The sequence below is a fragment of the Falco rusticolus genome, chromosome 14 (genome assembly GCF_015220075.1).
Source record: "Falco rusticolus isolate bFalRus1 chromosome 14, bFalRus1.pri, whole genome shotgun sequence".
Taxonomy (NCBI): domain Eukaryota; kingdom Metazoa; phylum Chordata; class Aves; order Falconiformes; family Falconidae; genus Falco; species Falco rusticolus.
In genome coordinates, this window is record NC_051200.1 from 4,467,234 (window position 1) to 4,487,180 (window position 19,947).

General features: G+C 39.2%; 1 protein-coding gene across 7 annotated transcripts in view; it reads left to right on the forward strand.

Moving 5' to 3' along the window:
- The window catches only part of AMMECR1 (AMMECR nuclear protein 1), an 88,998-nt gene that overhangs the window by 24,791 nt on the left and 44,260 nt on the right, over window positions 1-19,947 (forward strand). For 5 of the 7 annotated variants that reach the window (XR_005107411.1, XR_005107412.1, XM_037407710.1 and 2 more), the window contains exon 2: window positions 11,227-11,337. The exons of the other annotated variants lie outside the window; for them this stretch is intronic. Coding sequence is in view for 3 of the 5 variants with exons in the window: in XM_037407710.1 (XP_037263607.1) it covers window positions 11,227-11,337 (111 nt within the window). In the remaining 2 variants the exon portion in view is untranslated. The remainder of the gene's footprint in view (window positions 1-11,226; window positions 11,338-19,947) is intronic. 7 annotated transcript variants of the gene reach the window in all.

Here is a 19,947-nt window from a genome sequence, read left to right on the forward strand (position 1 = left end):
TCACATCTCAAATTGCATGAAGCTGGCAATCAGAAGGCTGTTAGGTGGTTCTGGCTTTGTTACAAAACAGCGCACAGTTCAGCAATTCCTGATCTAGTGCTTAATGAGAGCCCGAGTCACCAAGGCTAAGCGCAGAGCCATCCTATCTGCTTTCAGGTGGACGGCGCTGTGCTGCTCAGATAAGGATGCTCGCCTGGAAGTGGCTGAGGGATGTCTGTCTTTGAGCGGCACTGCTCCCTCTGGACCTGTGCTGAGACTTGTGGGCACCTTTACTGGAAAGAATATATATGTTAAACAATAAGCTTTTTAAAAGAATTAAGGCTGATCGTTTATTGTCTTTAGTGATTTTTGGTGTTGAAATAAAGAGATCTGGTTGGTTTTGAAGAGCATGTTGGTATGTTTACGTTGCAGGTTGGGACGTTGGTATGTTTACCTTGCTGGATAGGATGAGCAGAAGTTTATAAGATAGAAGGCTAAACCCACTACAGACACATATGGAAGAGCAGGGGATCATGATGTGCATGGTTGCAGAAGGTATTGTGGATAACACCCTGGCGAGGAGCCTTGGCATCACAATTCCTGGTTTTAGGAGGATGGTGACTCTTTGTTGCATTCTGGTAGTTCCTTTTTACATCATTATTTAAGACTAACAGACTTGATCTACTTGGCATTCAGAGTAGATTGAAAGAAACTCTTCTTTCCCCACTGTTCCTTCACTTCCACAGTCTTCTGGAGGAGCTATGAATTGTACTTCTTGCTTTTTTTCCCCTCGTGTCTACTCTCAAATCATGTCCTCCCCTCCCTCTTTTGTGTGGGTGATGGCTTCATGCCACTGTTCTTCATCACTTCAAATTTAAAATACTCTTTGCAGTGACTAATGGTTTCCCTGTTGCATGCATGGTTCTGACAAGAAATAGTAAACACTAAGGCTGTGTTAACACCGCTGTTACTAAGATCAACAGCCAAGGTGCTGAAAGAACCTTGTGATATTGCATTGACTGATACTTGGGTCATACTTGGAAAGCTGTCTCCACAGCTATATAGGCTAGAAAGATTTTTAAGATTTGATTTATTTTTCTTAAAAATAATAAAAAAATCTTAATTAAAAAATATCGCTGTGCCTATACCCTTTCTGGCCTAACTGCGTAGGATCTGTGTTGGAGCCTTACTTAAACTTGATCTTGGAAACACAAATGGCTTTAGTGGCTAAAGGACAGCCCTAGGGACTGATGATCTCAAGATACTCAATTCCAGATTGACTTCACTTAACTTAATGATTTAGCAGCTATCTAGATGAATAACCTGACTGAGATACGAAACAGCTTGATGATCTTGGAGTTTATGGTAGGCAAGAGCTGCAGTTGGAGCATTGTTGAAGCGCTGTAATTTGGAGCAGTATGAGCTGATGAACCGCTGTGTCCTCTTGGTTCGTGTGTGTGTGCTCGGCTTTGTGTCTGTGCAGGCAGCATGACAAGTCAGGCCCTCATACAAACTCAATTTTTACCGAGTTGAGGTTGTCATTATGGGAATTTGGGGAAGAAACATGCCACCCTGAGGAGTTTCCAGGTGCCCTGTGACCTGTGGTGCTGCAGACCAAATGCTCCAGCGTTGCCACCTGTGCTGCCCTGAGGAGTATCTCTGTGGAGGATGTTACGGTGCTGAAGGTTGATTCTTGAAAGTGCAGCTATGTCATGCTGCAGGTCCTTCTGTTTGGTTTCAAACACGCCTGTGGGCTGGCAACATTTAAAACTGTCATGAGGATAGAGGTGGGTACAACTGGTTTTGTCCTGAGCTGTCATTCTCCGCTTGTGAAGAACATAACAAAAATGTGTCAGTTTTGTGTCTCTGAGGAGCCGTAAATATTCAGATCTTTTTTTAGCAATGCTAAATAAGCCTACATAACCAATGTGTGTAATTTCAGAGTAGTTCTGGATTTTGTTACATGTAAATATTTATTATAGCAAAGTGAACAGCGAATTTAGGAACATATGTCATAGAAACCCAATTTGTTCCATGAAGTTGATGGGTTGTCTTGTGAGAGTCAGAGAGAAAAGGTGCAAAAGAACAGCTCTGTAAGTACGAGTAGTGTGTGACACAGTGTCCAATCTGGGCATACCTAAAAGTCATCCTCGTCCCTTTATAAATAGTTATTTTTACCTTTTCTTTTCTGGAATGCTGCCCATATTGCCTCGGCTCATCTAATACAGGATGCAGGAACAGCAGCACTGGTCTTGCAGCTGAATGAGCAGCCACATCACCTGGCTGTATTTGTCTTTTTTTTTTTTAATCTATTTTTAAAATGAATTCTAATATATTGAATGCAACCTTAATTGAGGTGTTGCAGGTTCACTTTAGAAAATGACCTGCCAGTAAGCAGTCCTCTTATTTTTAACCCTGATTATGCTGTTGTTTAAACTAGATTTTCTTAAAATAGTACCTGCTTTCTGACCTTCCTTAAGATTAGCTGCTTAGATAAGCAGAACTTCCTAACAAATTCACACCTGGCAGCTCGGGTTTTGATTATGAGGCTGATCTTTCTAGGGCATGTAATGATTTCAGGAAAAACCAACAAGTATACTGTCTGTTATATGGGTAAAGAAAGAAATGTCTAAACTCTGTTTCTGGAGTTGGAAGAGCTGTTCATTTGATCGTTTAGTCCTGAGAATGACTGAAAGAATATGCTGTGCCCTCAGAAGCATTTAATAACTTCTTCAGTAATTATATAGTATTTAAAAATTGCAGATTTCCCCTTCCAGCTTCTGAAGGCAGTAGATTGTGGTGATTGTCTTTGGATCATTGTGTATTGGCAGTAATGAACCTTCTTCATTGACTAAAGCTGTTGAAGGAGTAATGCAATATAGACTGGTTTCAAGACTCTCAACATATTTCCCACAAGGAAGAAGAATGTTACCGCAGAATAAATTTCCTCCTGTGTGGGGAAATCTCTGGGGTTTTTTTGATGTGCTCCAGTCTTTATGAATTTGATAGAGGAGTCATTACCCTAGTGAGTTGGGGTGGGTGTGTGTGTGTAATTGGACGCAGGCAGGGGAATGGATTTCAGACTCCTTACTTGGTAGCTAATTCTTTTTCTGATTGTGTAAAAGTAATCAAGCAAGCAGTGCTTTTTTAACTCATGTCAAAATATGTGTTAAGTGGCACTGTAGTGGAAAAAATAGCTTTTTGTTTGCATCTAGCCCCAAAGGCTCTGTATTGGCTTTTAGAATAGGAAAAATATCATCCGTGGACTTCTCTAAATTTTCACTTCAGAGCCCACTTTGAACTTTAGGTAAGCTGCTGGAGAAACTGGGTTCTATTCTTGATTCAGAAAGTGCTTTATGCACTCAAGTAAATGTTGAATAGCACCTTGAACCTCACTGAAGCTAGTGTCTTACGTTCTTTGAAGCAATAAATAATGTTTTCTGATCTTTAGAATATGGTTAATGTTACATCTCTTTCTCTCTCCCCTCAGTTCCATAATACTGCTACACAGAACGTTATGTACAGGAGTGTAAGATGGATGTATTTTTTCTCAGATGTTTTTTTCCTCCGTCCTGGAGGTTTGTAATGACAATTGTCTCTGCCACAATTTAACATAGTTTCATGTGTGAATTGTCTCTTTGTTCTCTTACATTGCATCATACAAAATCAGAAAAGGAGTCTGCAGTAAACATCAGGAGGCCATTTGGTCTCCTCTGTTGTTTAGGGGTGGAATCAAATATATTTACAGTATTCCTGATAGTGGCCTGGTGTTGGAGGCCTTTGAGAACACACTGATGATGGCAGCTGTATGTCCTCCCAGGCAGTCAGTCGTAGCATTCATGTTTCTTACCATTAGGATTTTTTAATCTGATCATTTTACAGTTTGAGTTTCTTAACATCTTGTGTTACCAGGTATTCCCCTAAGTCTTTGAGTTAAGTAGCTGGCCAACAATTTCTTTCTCTTTATAAATGACAGTTGTTTTTCCTTAATACTCATTAATATTCATATGTTATGTTGTAAATTGAGTGTCTTCATTGTGCCTCTTTTTTGTGTGCTTTGCTGTTTTTCTGTCAGTCTTTAATAATGTGATTTATCTCCAGTTTCTCCAAATGGACTGTAATTGTTGGGGGGTTTTGCACTTGTGCCCATTTCCTTTCCTGTGAAGAACTAGAAACTTTTTCTTCATTTTCTTGCTTGTCTTGTCTTCCAGAAAATCTTATGTATTAATTGTTTACATTTATCAAATTCTGTCTTTACAAATTTGGGGTTGAGGGGGTGCCATTCTTCCTTACTTACCTTTGGAGGTTTGTGAACCCTTGTCTTGACTTTCTTGTGGTTTATCAGATTTTTCCCAGAATATATCTGGTAAGCTAAAATGACCTCACACCGTATTGTGTGCTTGTATGACTGTGGCAGAAAGGCACTCGGCAGATTTTTATTGTCGTTGACCAGCTCCGTAATTATCATCCATCAAGTTTTCCCCTTTCATTACAGACTAGATACGTTCAACATATGTGCCCCCCTTTTGTGCCTTGGAGCGTTTGTAAAGATGCTCTGGCTAAAGCTATCAGCACAGGGTCCCGCCTCCTGCATTACTAAGCTGTATTCTCTTATATTGAGTAATGTGAATTAGCTCACTGAATTGTGACATCTGGAAATGCCACAGCCTGGAGTATAACAAAGTGTAGAGTGCATCAGTTAGCAGAGAGGCTGCTCTCTATGATTCTGAATAAGGCTGGCATTGCTTCTGCAAGGGATCGCAGGGGACTGTTTTAATGACAAACCTTCATTTCTCTTTCTCCAAATGCTTCTGGTTTGAAACAGTATTACGTGAGGGCTTAACGTTATTTGAAGGTGTAGTAGCATGATCTCAAATAAGGTAGAGTAAGCTTTATGTTAAAAAAATATAAATGTTAAAATTTCTAGAATTCAGGAACAATAGCTTGTTCACTTGTGTAAAACAAAAAGGAAAACACTGCCATTGCAACTTTTGCCAGTTTAGAGTACTTTCTGGGTGTGTCGTCGCTTGGAAATCCTCAGAGCTGAAGTGGAAGCACTCTGGTCTTACAAAGGGATGAGTGTGCTGATTTTTCAGTGTGTGATCCTGCTGCCCTGGGTGTCAAGTAACATGAGGGCTGTAGAGACTTTCTTCCCTTCTCTAGTTATAAAAGATGGTAGGTTAAATAACTGTAATTACAATGTCTGTCTAAATATCATTTTACCTCTCAGTTCGTCAAGTTAAATCCTTTTCACTTCAAAGTCCTACAGGTTTTTATTATTACTTGGAAGTCTTCAAGTGAAATAAAAAGAGTTCTCATTCATGTCTTATAAAAAGTAGAGAAATATTCTTGATCTGTTACCCTTCCTTTCCCCTGTTCTTCCCACCTTCCTTCCCTTTCTTTTCTTCCCTGTTGGTAACAAGGAAGAGAAACTTTCCACGCTGCTTCTGATGGTGCCAGGAAAAGACCAATGTACTTGTGCTTCTTGCCTTTTCCCCCACCCCACAACTTAAAGGATCCCTTCCCTTTTTTATTACATGTATTGGTAAATAAAAGACAGCTTGTATCCAGTGCTGCTTTATATTAAAAGAGGATATTTTTAACGGTACTTTCTGCGTGATGTCAGTGTAAGTTATTGGCACGCTGATTCTTACTGTGGTAGCTAACCGATCACTAAAATAGCTTGCACACTTTTGCTTTTAGTCTAACTATTTTCAGTAACATATAGCAAGCAGGTCAATAATTAGTTTAGGTGATTTTGATTGAAAAAAACATTAATAAAAAAAATCTGCTGAGGGCACTGGTGAGCATGGTGTAGAAGAGGCTATTTTGATACTTTACTTTGGTATTTATATAGGTTTATACCTTGTGACCTTCATTTGAAGTGTTCCAATTCTCCAGAAGGTGTAAGAGATTAATGCTGAAGTAAAGTACAGGGCTGTCCTAGTTTCTCCATTAATGAAAATAGTGTAATAGTAGCTGAAGTGACACATGGGGCAGCACTCTGATCGGGTGACCCATGCTCCTGTGCTTCAGCCACACGTTTTCTGGCTAGCCTTTAAGGTCAGTGTTTAGGATGTCAGGTACATGCATATATTTTGTAGTCTGTCAAGGAGACAGACTATGTATGTGTGCCCCTTTTGATGATAGCACTCATATGTAAAGAAGCAATATTAAATTTCTTACTGTGTTGCAACTGTCTCTTTAATTCAGTTTTGCAACTGAAAGGTAGGGAAAAACGATATATATGATCAGCTGGTTTTCATGGAGTAGTGCCTGACAACCTCCGTAACAAATAACTAAGAGTTGCCTGCTATTTAGATTAGGGCTTGGCAAGACTTTTTAATAAATGGTAAATTAGGCAACAGGTGGATGGAAGGTTTATAGTCTTTAGGTTGCTTGTGAATTTGCTATGTCACTTGTAAATAGTTTTAAATGGAAATATTTCTTCATTGTCTGGCTCACAAACAAAAAAAAATCACAAACTACCAACCCTTATGAAAGAAAAATGGGTAAGATATTTACAGATGCTTCTAAGGGTCTGGACTTGGTCCCTTCTGCTTCTGTACAGTTTGAAACATTGTACACCAAGTTTCAGCTACTGAATATTTGGGGTGCTCTACACCTGTTAACACTGCTGTTAACACTGTCAGCAGGGTTTGGCAGAAGTTCAGTTCCTGGCATCACAGTGAGAAGCTGGATAACCCATCAGACAAGTAAATTTCTGAGTCTCTTGGTTCCAGAGGACTCACTCCCAAGCTTGGAGCTGTTTTGCTTTTTAATAAGATGCATCACCATGAATTAAGTAAGAGGACTACTTGAAGCTGATTGTTAGAGCCCTCCCAGGGATGCACCACATCTGTTTTGGTGAGGTTTTGGTTTTTTTTGAAAAACAACCAACCAACCACAAACCAACCCCCAGCTCTCATACTAGATCAAGAGGGAGCCACAGTCAGAAAGGTGAGTGCAGCCCACCCCAATATGCTCTCCCACTCTTGTGGGTTCAAACTTCTTCAGCCAGAAAGAGGACTTGGATCTCTAGCATGCACTGCATATCCTTGGTGTATGTCATTGGATAAAAGGGAATCCCAGCATCACACCTGCCAATCCTTCTGCTTTTTGCTGAAGATTGTTGTCTTCTGTTGTTCTCCTGTTTTCTTTCAAGTGCCTGGAGGTGCAAGTTCTCATTTTAGATCCAGCGATATGATGGTCAAAAAAATGCTTCCATTTTAATCTAAAAAACAAATAATAGATGAAAATAAGGAATTCTTTTCAAGTTGAAAATGCATGTACTTACTTGGCTGTTCTTGACATAGATACATATGGAGTTCAGCACTTAACTGCAAACCTGAGATCTGAGGCTGTGTTAGATGACCAGTTTATTTGTGGGTTATTGGCTTTAAAACACAAGAAAAGCATTGTAGGCTTGTAGAGAATAGTCAAGCAGCTGAAACCAAGGATGCCAATAAAACGCAAAAGAACAGCACTAGAAAGAAACAAAATCTTTTATCTGTATAGCTTGTCTAGGTTCTACGAACAGGTTTTTTATTGTCTTTGTTTAGTGTAAGACTAGAAATACTCTACAAAGTTTTGAATGGTAGACCTGGACTTTATATTAGGCTGTAAGAATTAATTAAAAAAAATATGTAGCAGTTCACAGATGGAAGCATTAATGCAGGTGCCAAGACCCTCCTCTGTAATTTTGCCTTCAGTTCTGGACACTGATATTCAAGAAGGCAAATTTAAACTGGAGAAAGGTGTAGAGGAGAGCTGTGATAGTCAGAATGGAAAGATCCCCTTTAAGAGGAAACTGAATGAACACAACCCATTTAGCTTAGCAAAGTGAAGTCTTTCTATAAATACTTTGGGGAATAATAACCGGGAAGGGAAAAGAACTATTTAAACTGAAGGACAATGTTGGCACAAGAATAGCTAGGTACGAGCTGACTGGGAAAACATTTTGGCAGGAAATCAGAATGTTTCCAGAGGTTCTGAACTTCAGTGAGGTTTTGAGGCAACCTTCTAATTTTTCATTTGGGGGGTTTTATCCATTAACTTCAGTAATTTTTAAGATGGAGAAAGTGTATCATTTATGAACAGAATTATGTAATATCCCTTATAGTAGCAGGAGCCCTGAAGGTCCCTTTCAATCTTATTTCTTGAATCCAAAGAGTTAGAATCCTCTTGGGTCACTGACTGCTCTGAACCTTTGGTCTATATTACACTTTGAAGACATCTGCGATGGTAATTAAGAAAAGTAATTCTGTTCAGTAGACTTATATCTTCTGTGTAGACATGCTCATACCTTTAGTGGCTCTTGGGGAACAAGGAGGCAGGTGTAGGGGAATAAAGAAGTTGAAAGGTTGGAAACACATCTTTAGTCAGATTTTGTGATGTATAGCATGTATGGCTACCAGTGGTGTTTAATTTATCCAATAGACGGAGGTTTAAATTTAGTCAAATGGTATGTTTATGCTATTACTACCACTATGTGTATAACCTTTACTTTTTCTGTTGGTGCTCAACAGAAAAAGTAAAGGTTATATACATATATATATATGTATAGTAAAGTACCTTCAAAGCATATGCAAATGTTTCAGTAATGTTTGACCTTCAGAGATGGTCCCTGGATGCTTTCTTCTATTGTCCTTTTAAATCAGCAGTAACAATGCCTCCTGGAAGGAATTCCATTTTGAAAAGAAAGTAAATGCGTGTATGTTTCCCTGAATTACAGCCCTCCACTAAGTGTATTACAGCTAATAAATCTCGTAATCCAAAGATAAAGGTCGAGAGAATAATCCTAAAGTCCAATTTGACTCTTATTGAGGCTTGTTTCTGTGCAAGGGGCGAGAGTGTCTTCGGTGCCATTGCGATCTAATAATCGTGTTGATAGTATTTAGGGGAACTGGGATACCCTTCTTGAAAATGCTAGTAAAATGCCACTTGTGGATGTGAATAGACATTGTGTAATACCTAACGCTTAGCAGAATGGAGGTTAATAGTCCCTTCTGGCTGTATGCTCTTCAGTTTTTATCAAACAACAAAAATGAAAGGGGGTGGGGTGGAATAAAAGGAAATCCAAAAGAAAGATATGACTTCAGCTTCCTCTTTTATTCACCATCACTGAAAGAAGGGAACTTGTCCAGTTTAATCAAATAAGGAGGAAGTTGCGCTACCAGCGGGTGGTAACAACAGGCTTTGGGAAGTTATGAGAGGGCTGGATGCTGCTGTGTTGGTGCTGTGGAGACGGAAAGGCGTTATCCTTTTCCGCCATCACATGAAGAGTGTCTTGTGCCACACAGACAAAGCGAATGGGATGGAAGGAGAAAGGGAATATGGGCTATTCCCAGTCCAAAACCGCACACCTACCTATGTATGTACATACAGTTACATCCACCTCTGTGCGGTGGTAATTGATGTGGTTGTGCGGTGACTGATCTGCTCATACAATAAAGCTCTTAGCCTTTGTATATTCTAAGATCTCAGCATAGATGGAAGGGGAGGTTCTGTTTCACCAAATACAGAGAAACTTGCAGATTATATTTTTACTGATCCTTCAGATGAGGAATCAGACAAGACACAGTTATCAAAGGTTGTCTTGCAGCACAGCGTTGTTAATCTTGCAGCGCATTGTTGTAAATCTGCTCGTTATTTGCAGCTGATAGTAGTAACACAAGAATAATCTTATTTTTTGGCGCAGGCGATTTGACTTTTTGTGAATTTTTTTACTGTATCTGTGCTGCTGGATCTGCTCCCCTCCTTAAAGGCACTATTGGTAATTATGTTGCTTTGTGATCTCCTTCTCAGATGCTAGCCTGGGGTAGGTTACCTCATGTTAGGCACTGCTGTGAAGATCAAGAAGTCTATGGACTATATAGTAAGGACACTGCGTAGGAAACAGCTATAAAGAAAAACCAAATGAATTCAGCATGATGGCTTGTACATGTGTATCATGCTGAAGAGCAGTGCCTGATCAAATAGCTTTGGAGAGAAACGAGTTGCTCATCCTTAAGCGTGTATGTGGTGGCCACAGGTGCTCTGAATGTCAGAGGTGCGCCTTGCTTTGTCAGCTTTAGTGCAGTGTGGCTGCAGTCATTGTATCGAGAATGATATAAACTTATGCCTGAATGTCCTATGACTTCACACAAAAATTATCCCCAGATTTATGATTTAACTAGGAGGTGCTCCGCAGCTGGGTGGCTGGGATTGCTTGTTCTGCAGAAATGTGAACCTGTTTGCGTTCAAGAATAGTCTGTGTCAAGTTAACTGAAATAATGATTTAAAAAAAAAAAAAAAAAGTTATTTGTTAAGCGTAGCAGTAAGGGAGAGTTCACTTTTGTTTGTGTAATCCACTTTGATTTATCTCCTTTTTGGAAGAAAAGTAAATTTTGTATGCTTTTTTTCTCTGTATGTGCCTGTTCATCACAGGTGTAGACGACTTTGTTACAGCTGAGAGGACTGGGTATCCAGGAACCATGTGCACTGGATTGAGAAATTCAAGTTTGGGTAGTCTTCTGTTGCTTGCATATTGATGCGATGCTCTAGAGCTGCAAGGAAGGCTTTGGTCGCAAAACGTTGTGTGGTTTGTCTGTTTCTTGTCAACTTAGTGTATAGATTGGTACAGAGCTGTTTGATAGTAGTATTTCTTTGTAACCGTCACACTAGTGTAATTGAGATGTGTTCAACTTACTAGAGATTTTGCTCAACTCCTGGTAGTTTTTGAGATTCTTAAATACTAACTTGGGATTTATGGAGAAAGTATCCTTGCCTCAGGCAGTTAATTTTTTCGTGTTCTAAGGATTTCTGATGGTTTCTTGCCACCAGTGTTAAGGACCAAACTATTTGTGTTCAGGTGAAGGGCTGGTTACCGTGACAGGGGTGTTTTTCCCTTCTATGAAGGGTTTCTTATGTAGAGATGTCTAAGGCAAGGCTTTCTGCATTCACAGGAGAAGGCTAATGGGTAACTGTGAGGGATGCTGAGCATATCAGTTCTGTTACCAAGCAGTATCATTCTGTCCATTAACCGTTCCAGTAATCTTATTTTCTATTCTATCACATGAGCAATGTTTCTAGAACAAGCAAAAGAATTGCAAAGGACATTTCTAAATACTAGCACCTACTCAGATACGCTTGTTTTAAGAGATCTGCCCCCCCCCATTGCCCGAAATGGAAGGGCACTTGCTGAAATTTCACACTGACTGTCAATATTGCTTCTGTGATCATGTCTTTTTTTCTTCCCTAAAACAGCCCACTGTTTGTAACGTGGAAGATCGGTCGAGATAAACGATTGCGTGGATGCATAGGTACTTTTTCCGCCATGAACCTGCATTCAGGACTCAGGGAGTACACACTTACTAGGTAAGATTTTGTTTTCTCTAGCCTTATGTTTTTAAGTAGTCTACTGAGGAGATGATAGGTCTGCTTTGGTTTGTTTTGGGTTTTTTGGCTGTGTCACTGTACTGATCAAAGAAAACTTGTATCTCCTTTTGATGCTAAGTGTATTGCCTGGTTATTTGATTACTGGTGTCATGAGGCAATGGTTTCAGTTAAAAACCATAACTTGAGCCTTTTTTCTTTTTATTGGTCTGGAAAACTATTCTCCAATAGCTTATTGTAACTGACTATTGTAGTATTTTTTCCAGTGTTCAGACAAGTTTTAATCTTAATAGTTAATGTCAGGGCAGAAGACCAGAAAGTCAGATTTGGGGATTATCCTATTCACACTTCTAAAACAGCAGGTATTCTCACCTCTTCTCCATCAGGTGCTTCCAATCAGCTGCAGTTAATTTAATGCTACAAATTTCCATTACATGTTACTCTTCAGATACATCCCAGCCCCTGAGTGGGAAGCTTCTGGATGAGGGAGGTAAGTGATGATAATCCTTCACTCCCTGGCAGCATAATCCTTCATTTTTTGATCTACACCTAAATTCATTCACCTTAATATTGTTCCATTTCCTTTGCATAGAGTGAAAACTAATAAGTTTATCACTAGAGCTAGTAGCAAGCTTTCTACTTGTTTTTTCTAAGAGTTTCCCTAAGTTTATTTTCTAAAGAATCAATGGAATTTTGTTACACTCAGTTACAATAGACTGTTTATAGTGCTTTAAAATAGAAACTACATTCTGGCATGTGTAGACCTCTAAAATTGTCATCACTTAAAATAATTGGTGCCTTCAGATCACTTTAGATTTGAGGCTTTCCTCCATTATGGGATCTTCCTCTTTGCTGTTAAAATGCCTCGTCAATCCCAGTATTAAGTAATATTAAAATGGGACGTGATCTTTCTTACATCTCCCTAGTTTGTTGCAAGCTGAAGTTCATTTCATGCTTCTCTGCTCAGCTTGAAGAAATCAACTGCTCATCTCCTGGAGTTCTTACAAACTTCTGAAAGATCTAGTTGTCTTTGTTATGTTGGTTTTATTTATTATATGGTCGGGAATGTTTCTGGATGGGCCTTTTTAAAACCTCAGCAATGAAAATGGTCAATGAGAAGAAGCTTACAATAATTCAAAGAAATTTCTCTGTTGAAGGTTAAAAGCCTTAAAATCTTAACCATTAGTGATCCTGACTAAAAGAAAACCAACTTGCCCCCTGCACTCGAAAGCGTTTCATTTAAGTGTATGCTTTACAATGCCCAATAGAGAACAATGAGCTTGTACAGAAAATTACCCCTTTAAGACTAGGAAGAAGTTGATATCCAAAAAGTAGTCTTTGTTACTCACAGGATTTTCCATTCTCACAAATCAAATAGGGCTGTACTCTTGGATACCTTTAAAAATGCTTATAAGATTCCTGTCACTGTGTTCTGACTCTGAAAGCTGTAGCCAAAATACTTGAAAAGTGGTACAAATTAAAGGGAACTGAAATACTTTCAGAGCAGTATTTAAACGATGTCCACATGCTGTGGAAGTTTATACTAGGCTATTCGGAGGATAGATAATTCAGTAATTTTCAAAATGAGAGAAATGAAACTATACGCCAACCTAATTCTCAGAAATTTTTGTGAGATCATCCATTGTTTTAAAATAAAATATTATATCTGGTGACATATTGGATTTTGTTACCTTTTATGGGGAACCCTTTTCATGTCTATGGCACCAAAAATGTTTCCTGGTTGTTTGTTTTTTTTTTTTAAAAAAACCCCAAAACCAAACAAAAAACCCACAAAAAAACCCAAACAACCAAAAAAAACCCAAACCCAAACTTCAGATATGACCACTGAAAGGTAAAGTTCATATCTGAATGTATGAAGTCGTTGTCCCCTTCTATCAATCATTATTTAAAAAAAGAAAGGGAGGGTTACCAGTGATCATTTTCCTTCATGGTGTTAGTCTTTTCAACCCCAGAGCTTCCAGAGGAGGGCATTTGAAGAATAACAGAAGCACCTTTGAAATGTCTCTGAACTTTCAGAGTTTGGAGGTCCACAGGCCTCCCTAAGAGGGATCAGAAACAAGGACATGATAGCTTGATCCAGCACTATGTGGGCAATAGGCTCCTCCAGAAGATATGACGATTCCTGAAAGAGGGGAAAAAAAAACAAAAAACAACCAAACCAAAACAACTTCTTCAGGGAGGGCAAAAATTAATCAACAGAGCAGCTGGAATGTGAATGGACTCTCCACTTCAGAAAGTGGAACTTGACCAAAATTTTCGGTTGAGGATACAGACAGATATTCTTCTGGATTTATTTTATTTTGACACTGGGAGGCACTTTTCTTCAGTTATTCTGAAGATACGGTGTGGGTAAACAGAACTAGGTTGTTTGTTTAGTTAATTCTTGCCTTTTCAGCACCTTCTGTGGAATTGTAGCCCAACTTTCAGTGAGTAAAATGGTATAGAACAGCTGTTCTTAAATGCCCTTGGTGCTTAGTGATCAAAATATCCTCGGTTTCTTTCACATGTGATTTTATTACAAATATGCTGAGTAGTCCTTAGGGTCATGATAAATGAAATCTTCCGTAATTCTAGTAGTGATCTCTAGTTGTATATTATATACAATGTGTAGCATATACATATCTACCTGCATACAGTAGTGTAGTTTCTTCATAATGCTCGTTCCTCTAGGAAGCTGAAGATTCCTTCTTTCTTGGGACACCCACATGCCCCCACTTAAAAAACACCTTTTTTTGCATCTATAAAAAAAACAACTGTGATGGTGTGTGACCAAGTGAGTTTCTCTTCCTGATTTTGAACTCTGTAGGTTGCTATGCTGGTATTGCCAGTATGTTCTAAACAGGAAATTTATGTAGAATGATTCATCATTAATTGGATGCATCTGCCTAAGTTGCGAGGAGGGATGAGAATACCCGTAGTTAAAAATGCTAGTACTGTATTCCTAATAAAATCTCCATGTTAGAATTCAGTTTTCTCTGCAGTTATATCAGTGAAACACAGGGAAAGAAAGTGTGTTAGTGAGATCTTCTGCAGAACTTTATGAAAACATAGATTCAGATGTATTGATTTTTATATAATTTTACTAGGAGGTTAGTTGGAAAAAATCTAACCTTGTCCAAAATGTTTTACGGTATTGGATATTGTGTATTAGGATGTAAGAAGTTTATCATCGGCAAAATAGTCCTTTAGACTGAATGTATTAACTGAATATCCCACCTGAATGTATAAAAATAAACCCATCCAGATTATGAAACATACCTTGTGTTTTACAGCTCCTTCAAGAAAATACACTGAACTTGGAAGCAGGTTACCACAGAATTTCATAACAGGTTGATAAATTACTTTTTCATGTATTCTGTTCTGCAGTAAGACTTAGGTTGTGGTATTGAAGTTTTAAACTCCTGCCCTCTTACACTTTAGATACTGAATGAAATGGTTTCATTTACTCATTTTAGTTTAGTTTTTCTACCCATTTCATATAATCTGAAGTCATATCTTACGCCTAGTGGATGTAGCAAGTATAGATGTATAAATAAAGTTTTAACTCTGCATTGGTTTATCTTGTAAAGGCTGGAATATGTATCTGGGGAAGGAAAGAGTAAAGAGGCAGATAAAGGGAGACATTGTATGACAGAGCCATCAGTCATAGAAAAAAGCAGTGAAGAAAAATTGGAGGACTCTTAAGGCTTAAGTGGGTTAGTATAATGGCTGAAAACTGGATTTAAATTTTAAAATAATATGTAACCCACCCTCTTAACTAGCATAGGCCTGTCTCTGCTGACTTTATGATGTCCTCGGTTTCTTTGTTGCGTGTTTTACTCACCACTCCACCTGAGAGAAACATGACTGCAGTGACATTCAGCCTAGATGTGCTTGATCAAGAAAAGAAAACAGGGAAGCTTGGGATGAGATGCACAAGGCTGAAGGACATGAAACCTGCAACCCAACTTTCTTGTAACTGAATTCGGCTGTAAGTTCCACGTGAGGATCTGGGTACCAGTGGCATCAACTACTGCTCTGTATTTGTCAGCTGTTTCAAGTGTTGGTCCCTGTTGCTGCCATACCACCTGCCTGTCCTCTGTGGAAATACATCGGCCCTTTCCTCCTGTTCCACACAGTAAAGTTAACTGTCCAACTGCAAGACTACAGTATTAACTACTTATTTAAGGGGTAAAACTGAAAAAATATTGAATGACTGATCACATAGATATTGATGTTGGCCTTGTTTACTAAAGACTAGAGGCAAGTGTTTGTGCAGATGGGGCAGCTTCCCTCTTGCATTTTGGTGAGGTTACTACTCTGCTGAACTCCTGTTTCTTTTTACTAATGATAGACTTGTTCAACCTTCTCTGTAATCAGCCCCTACAACTCAGTGCTGACTTCCCAAAGCCGTTACCATCAGACAGTGTTGCTATGGATGTAGATAGTCATTGCCATTGATCCAGGGCAAAGCATACCCATGTACCTGACTGCAATTTGTGAACTGCAGAGTTGGGGGAATTGTATATGGTTTTGACATTTATTGTAACCTTGACCTTCACTGTTTGCAGAAGTCAGTCTGAATTAATTCCTGCAAATAGCATTTCACGTAATGCTTCAGAGTACATTGTTGCTTCTGGGTTGCCCACTGATAATACTTTGCAGACTGTCTTATTTTGTGGCTTTGATTTATGGTAGACCACTGTTGAAAGTCAGCTTTTTTTATTCTGTTACTGCTCTGCATCTGGTGACCACCAATGAAAAATGCCTGACAACTTTGAGGTGAAGCTTACATTATCACTTTCAAAATTAAAATCCAGAGAGCAGTGTAGACTCTTGACAGCCTGAACTCACCAGTGTTAGCTATTCGTGTATGTTTAGCATATCTATAAAGGCAGGAGGTACGACGTTACTTCCTTTTCATTTGTACATTTCTGTGAAAAGCAGGCGTCTGATGGTTGCCTCTGAGTTTTCAAGGTCATCTTATGGAAGCCGAGGGCAGATTTTGCCCCTACTAAAGGATGACCAGTGACAGAGGGAGGATCTCAAGGCCGAGAACAGGTGCTTAGGGAGATCTGTGGCAACGTGGTTCTGTGTTTAGTTGAGTGGACAGACAGCAGCGTGTCCCACTGAGCATGTGAGAAGCCAGTGGCAGTAGCCATCTGGAATGTGTAACTCCTAACTCCCACTTACCCCTTAATGACCCTGGTTAGTTAAGTTTTTAGTGGGGGTTCAACTTATAAAATCCACTAAGCTTTAATAACAAAAGTGCCATACATGCTGTCAAAGCTTTTTGAGCCAGTAAGACAGCAGGCAGCTGGGACTCCTCAGGCACTCACAGCATGTGCCTTTCACTTACAATCATAAAATCATTTAGGTTGGGAGGGACCCTTAAGATCATCGAGTCCGACCATTAACCCTGCACTGCCAAGGCCATCACTAAACCGTGTCTCTAAGCACCACATCCACACATCTTTTAAGTACCTGCAGGGAACATGACTCTGCCACTTCCCTGGGCAGCCTGTTCCAGCACTAGACAACCCTTTCAGTGAAGAGATTTTTTTCCCAGTACCCATTCTACACCTCTCCTGGCGCAATTTGAGGCTGTTTCCTCTTGTTCTGTCGCGTGTTCCTTGGGAGAAGAGATCACCCTCCACCTTGCTGCACCCCCCTTTCAGGTAGTTGTAAAGACTGAGGAGGTCTCCCCTGAGCCTCCTTTTCTCCAGGCTAAATACCCCCAGACTGAACAACCCCACTTAGACCATTGTATCCCTTTGTGGAGTGACAAAGTTCTCCTAGAGACTCTACAGTTAGGATCGATCTCAGAGCATCCTATGCTTAAGACTATGCTTAAGAGGTAGGTAGTGGGGTACCAAACTGACAGAGTGGTGTACTGAGTGTTTTTCCCTCAGCCCAGTGTGAGATTTCTCTGGCCCTAAGGAAGGTTCAAGGATGCTGAAAAAGCTGCAGGACTGCTTCTCTGCCGATTGTACCGTAGGCCCCATTGAAAGAGTGGTAGTTGAGAATGTTGCTGTGACATAGACATCTTCCAGTGACCAGTAAAAGGCAGATCCTGCCTGTCATGTAGTCAGCAGCAGAGAGAACGGTTTAAGTGATGCTCATCATTTTGTAGCCATCTCCAGTTGCTAAAAACCCTTAGCAAAAGAAAGAGGCATCTGAGCCAAAGCTGTGTTTGAAAGAGATTTGGAAATACATAAGTGCAGTAAGCGTGCGGTGTCACTGCTCCGCAGGGAGGCGGGAGAGCTGTGTCAGAGGTGGGAATGGACCCAAGGGAACAACAGGCCATATCCAGGCAATAGATGAATTTAAACTAATTCTTATGAGACTTATTTTTAAAACATATTCTGTCATGATTTGGAGTTAAAGTGCAAGAGCTAAACTAATGACGTCTTTAAGGGGTTTTGTTTTGTGGCCACAGGATTTGTAAGCTGCCTTAGCTACCAAAATGCAGAACAGTCGAGATGCCCCTATTCCATTAAGTGTTTTTGCTCTTGTGTAAATTCTAGATCAGCTCGTCCTGTCTGCTAGCCTGTGCTGCACTTGATTTACCTTTGTGTATAAATCATTTGCATAGGTAGCTGTGGTTTTTGCTTCTGCTAATAGGCTTAAATGAGTTCTGTTTTTTAGTCCTCAACAGTTGTCATATCTGTGCCATGTGCTTTTCTCTTGCCCCGAACAAAGTGCTGTGCAGGAAAGGGGTGTGTGTGTGTGAATTCTATTGCAAATGAGTGCATTTCAATTAAAATCAGTAATGGGGGCAGTAGTATTGAAAGCAATTTCTGGCAAGCACGGTTAGACCTCATGTCTGTAAGAAAATGCATCCTTTAAGTTTCTCCAGTTGGTGAATAAAAGCTATTTAATCAGGTTGTTCTAGTTTATAAATGAGGTGGTATATGTAGAGAGATGTAATCTCTTTTGTTGGGCTGCTGCAGTTGCATAAAATGAGATAAGCTTTTAGTGTACAAGCCTCTCTGTAAGTTGTTAGGAAAACCTGTTTTAAGAAGGCAAGTTAATCTTAAGTGCAATAGAAACTTGTTTAAGTTTTGATTTTTTTCCAAATTATTTTTATTTTGGTTTGTTCTTTAATTTATGTTTCTGATCCCTTCTCCTCATTGTCTTTTGAAGTTACAACTTTGTATGTGAGATGTACAGAGTTTCCATTGATGTTCTGGACATTTAATTTAGTAAAGGTACACTGTGTTAATGTTTTACTATAATCTTTATAGGGATTGCAGCAGACTTGATAGAATTGTCTCAAACTCTTAAGACTTCTGACTGTGCCAAAGTATATTAAGACAGTTCAGCAGGAAACTTTGCTTTACAATTTAGAAGATATATATAGATCTATAGATACGTATATATTTATGGTTGTGTTTGGTCTTCAGAGGTATTTATTAATAATCTTAGAACCCCCTTTTTGTTTTCCAAAATGCTTCTGGTAAAATACAAAATTAAGGTACTAGCACCTTAATTTTTAAATGTTGACTGATTACCTTGAAGGAAACTGAGGCAATATTATTTTAATGTATAGTTACTTTGTACAGGCTGATGTGTTTTGCCTGCTGTGTTATCTGTATAGAGATGAAACTTAACTGAAACTTGGAGCAGTTCATATTTCTAAATTTCATCCAAGCCAAAAAGAAGCTTGTTGCTGAGCTATTGTAGGCATTAATTTTAGAAATAACACCACTTTAATTTGGATTGAGCCTCAAATCTGTTATAGTGGAATATGGTTGTTCAGTGGTAAAATGGATTGTGATGTAAACTCGCAATACCAGGAACTCTAAATGAAGTATACAAATTTGGATTTATTGAGCCAGGCTTAGTTACCCCATGTGAGTCAATTCAGTTAAGTAGGTCTGTAATGATTTTGTGCACACAGTGGCAGGTTGTTATTCCAGGGAACTGTTGCTTAACAGAGTTGTCTCCTGCCTTTTCTCAAAGAGCAAAGCTAAATACCACACTGGCTCTAGAAGTGGAAAAAAGCCAAACTTTTGCTTTAATGATGGGTTAAAAGCTTCTCCTTAATTCATTATGAAATTAATGTTGTTTAGGAGGGAGAAGGAGCATGCACCAGTGAATGTATGTTTCTTGCATGTTACGTGTGTTGGGGATGTAGTAATTCTGTCTTAACGTTGTTTTTTTTTCTTTATTAAAAAAAAAACAAAACAAACAGACAAACAACCAACAAGCTGGTTTTGTAATTGTTGGTCTATTTTTTCCTGAGAAAAACCTTGCTAGACCCTTGGACCTAATGGTAGGTGATAGTCTGTTTCCTTAGCAACACTTCCTGAAAGAAAGCGAAGGAAGACACCACAAATGGAAGGACAGTCCTCAAGTTATCATCTTCATGAAAGGAGGAGCGCATAATGATGGCTGCCAAAGCTTTTTAAATAGATCCGGGGTTATCAAATATTGATACCTGTTTTACTGTTTATTGATACCCATTTCACATGTTCACTGCTGGGAAGACTGAATTAGAGAATATGAAATCTTTGGTGCAGGGGAACGCGTTACTGTGTGTGGTATAATAAACTTACTCTGTGAAATGACTTTTTGTGGAAGGTAACT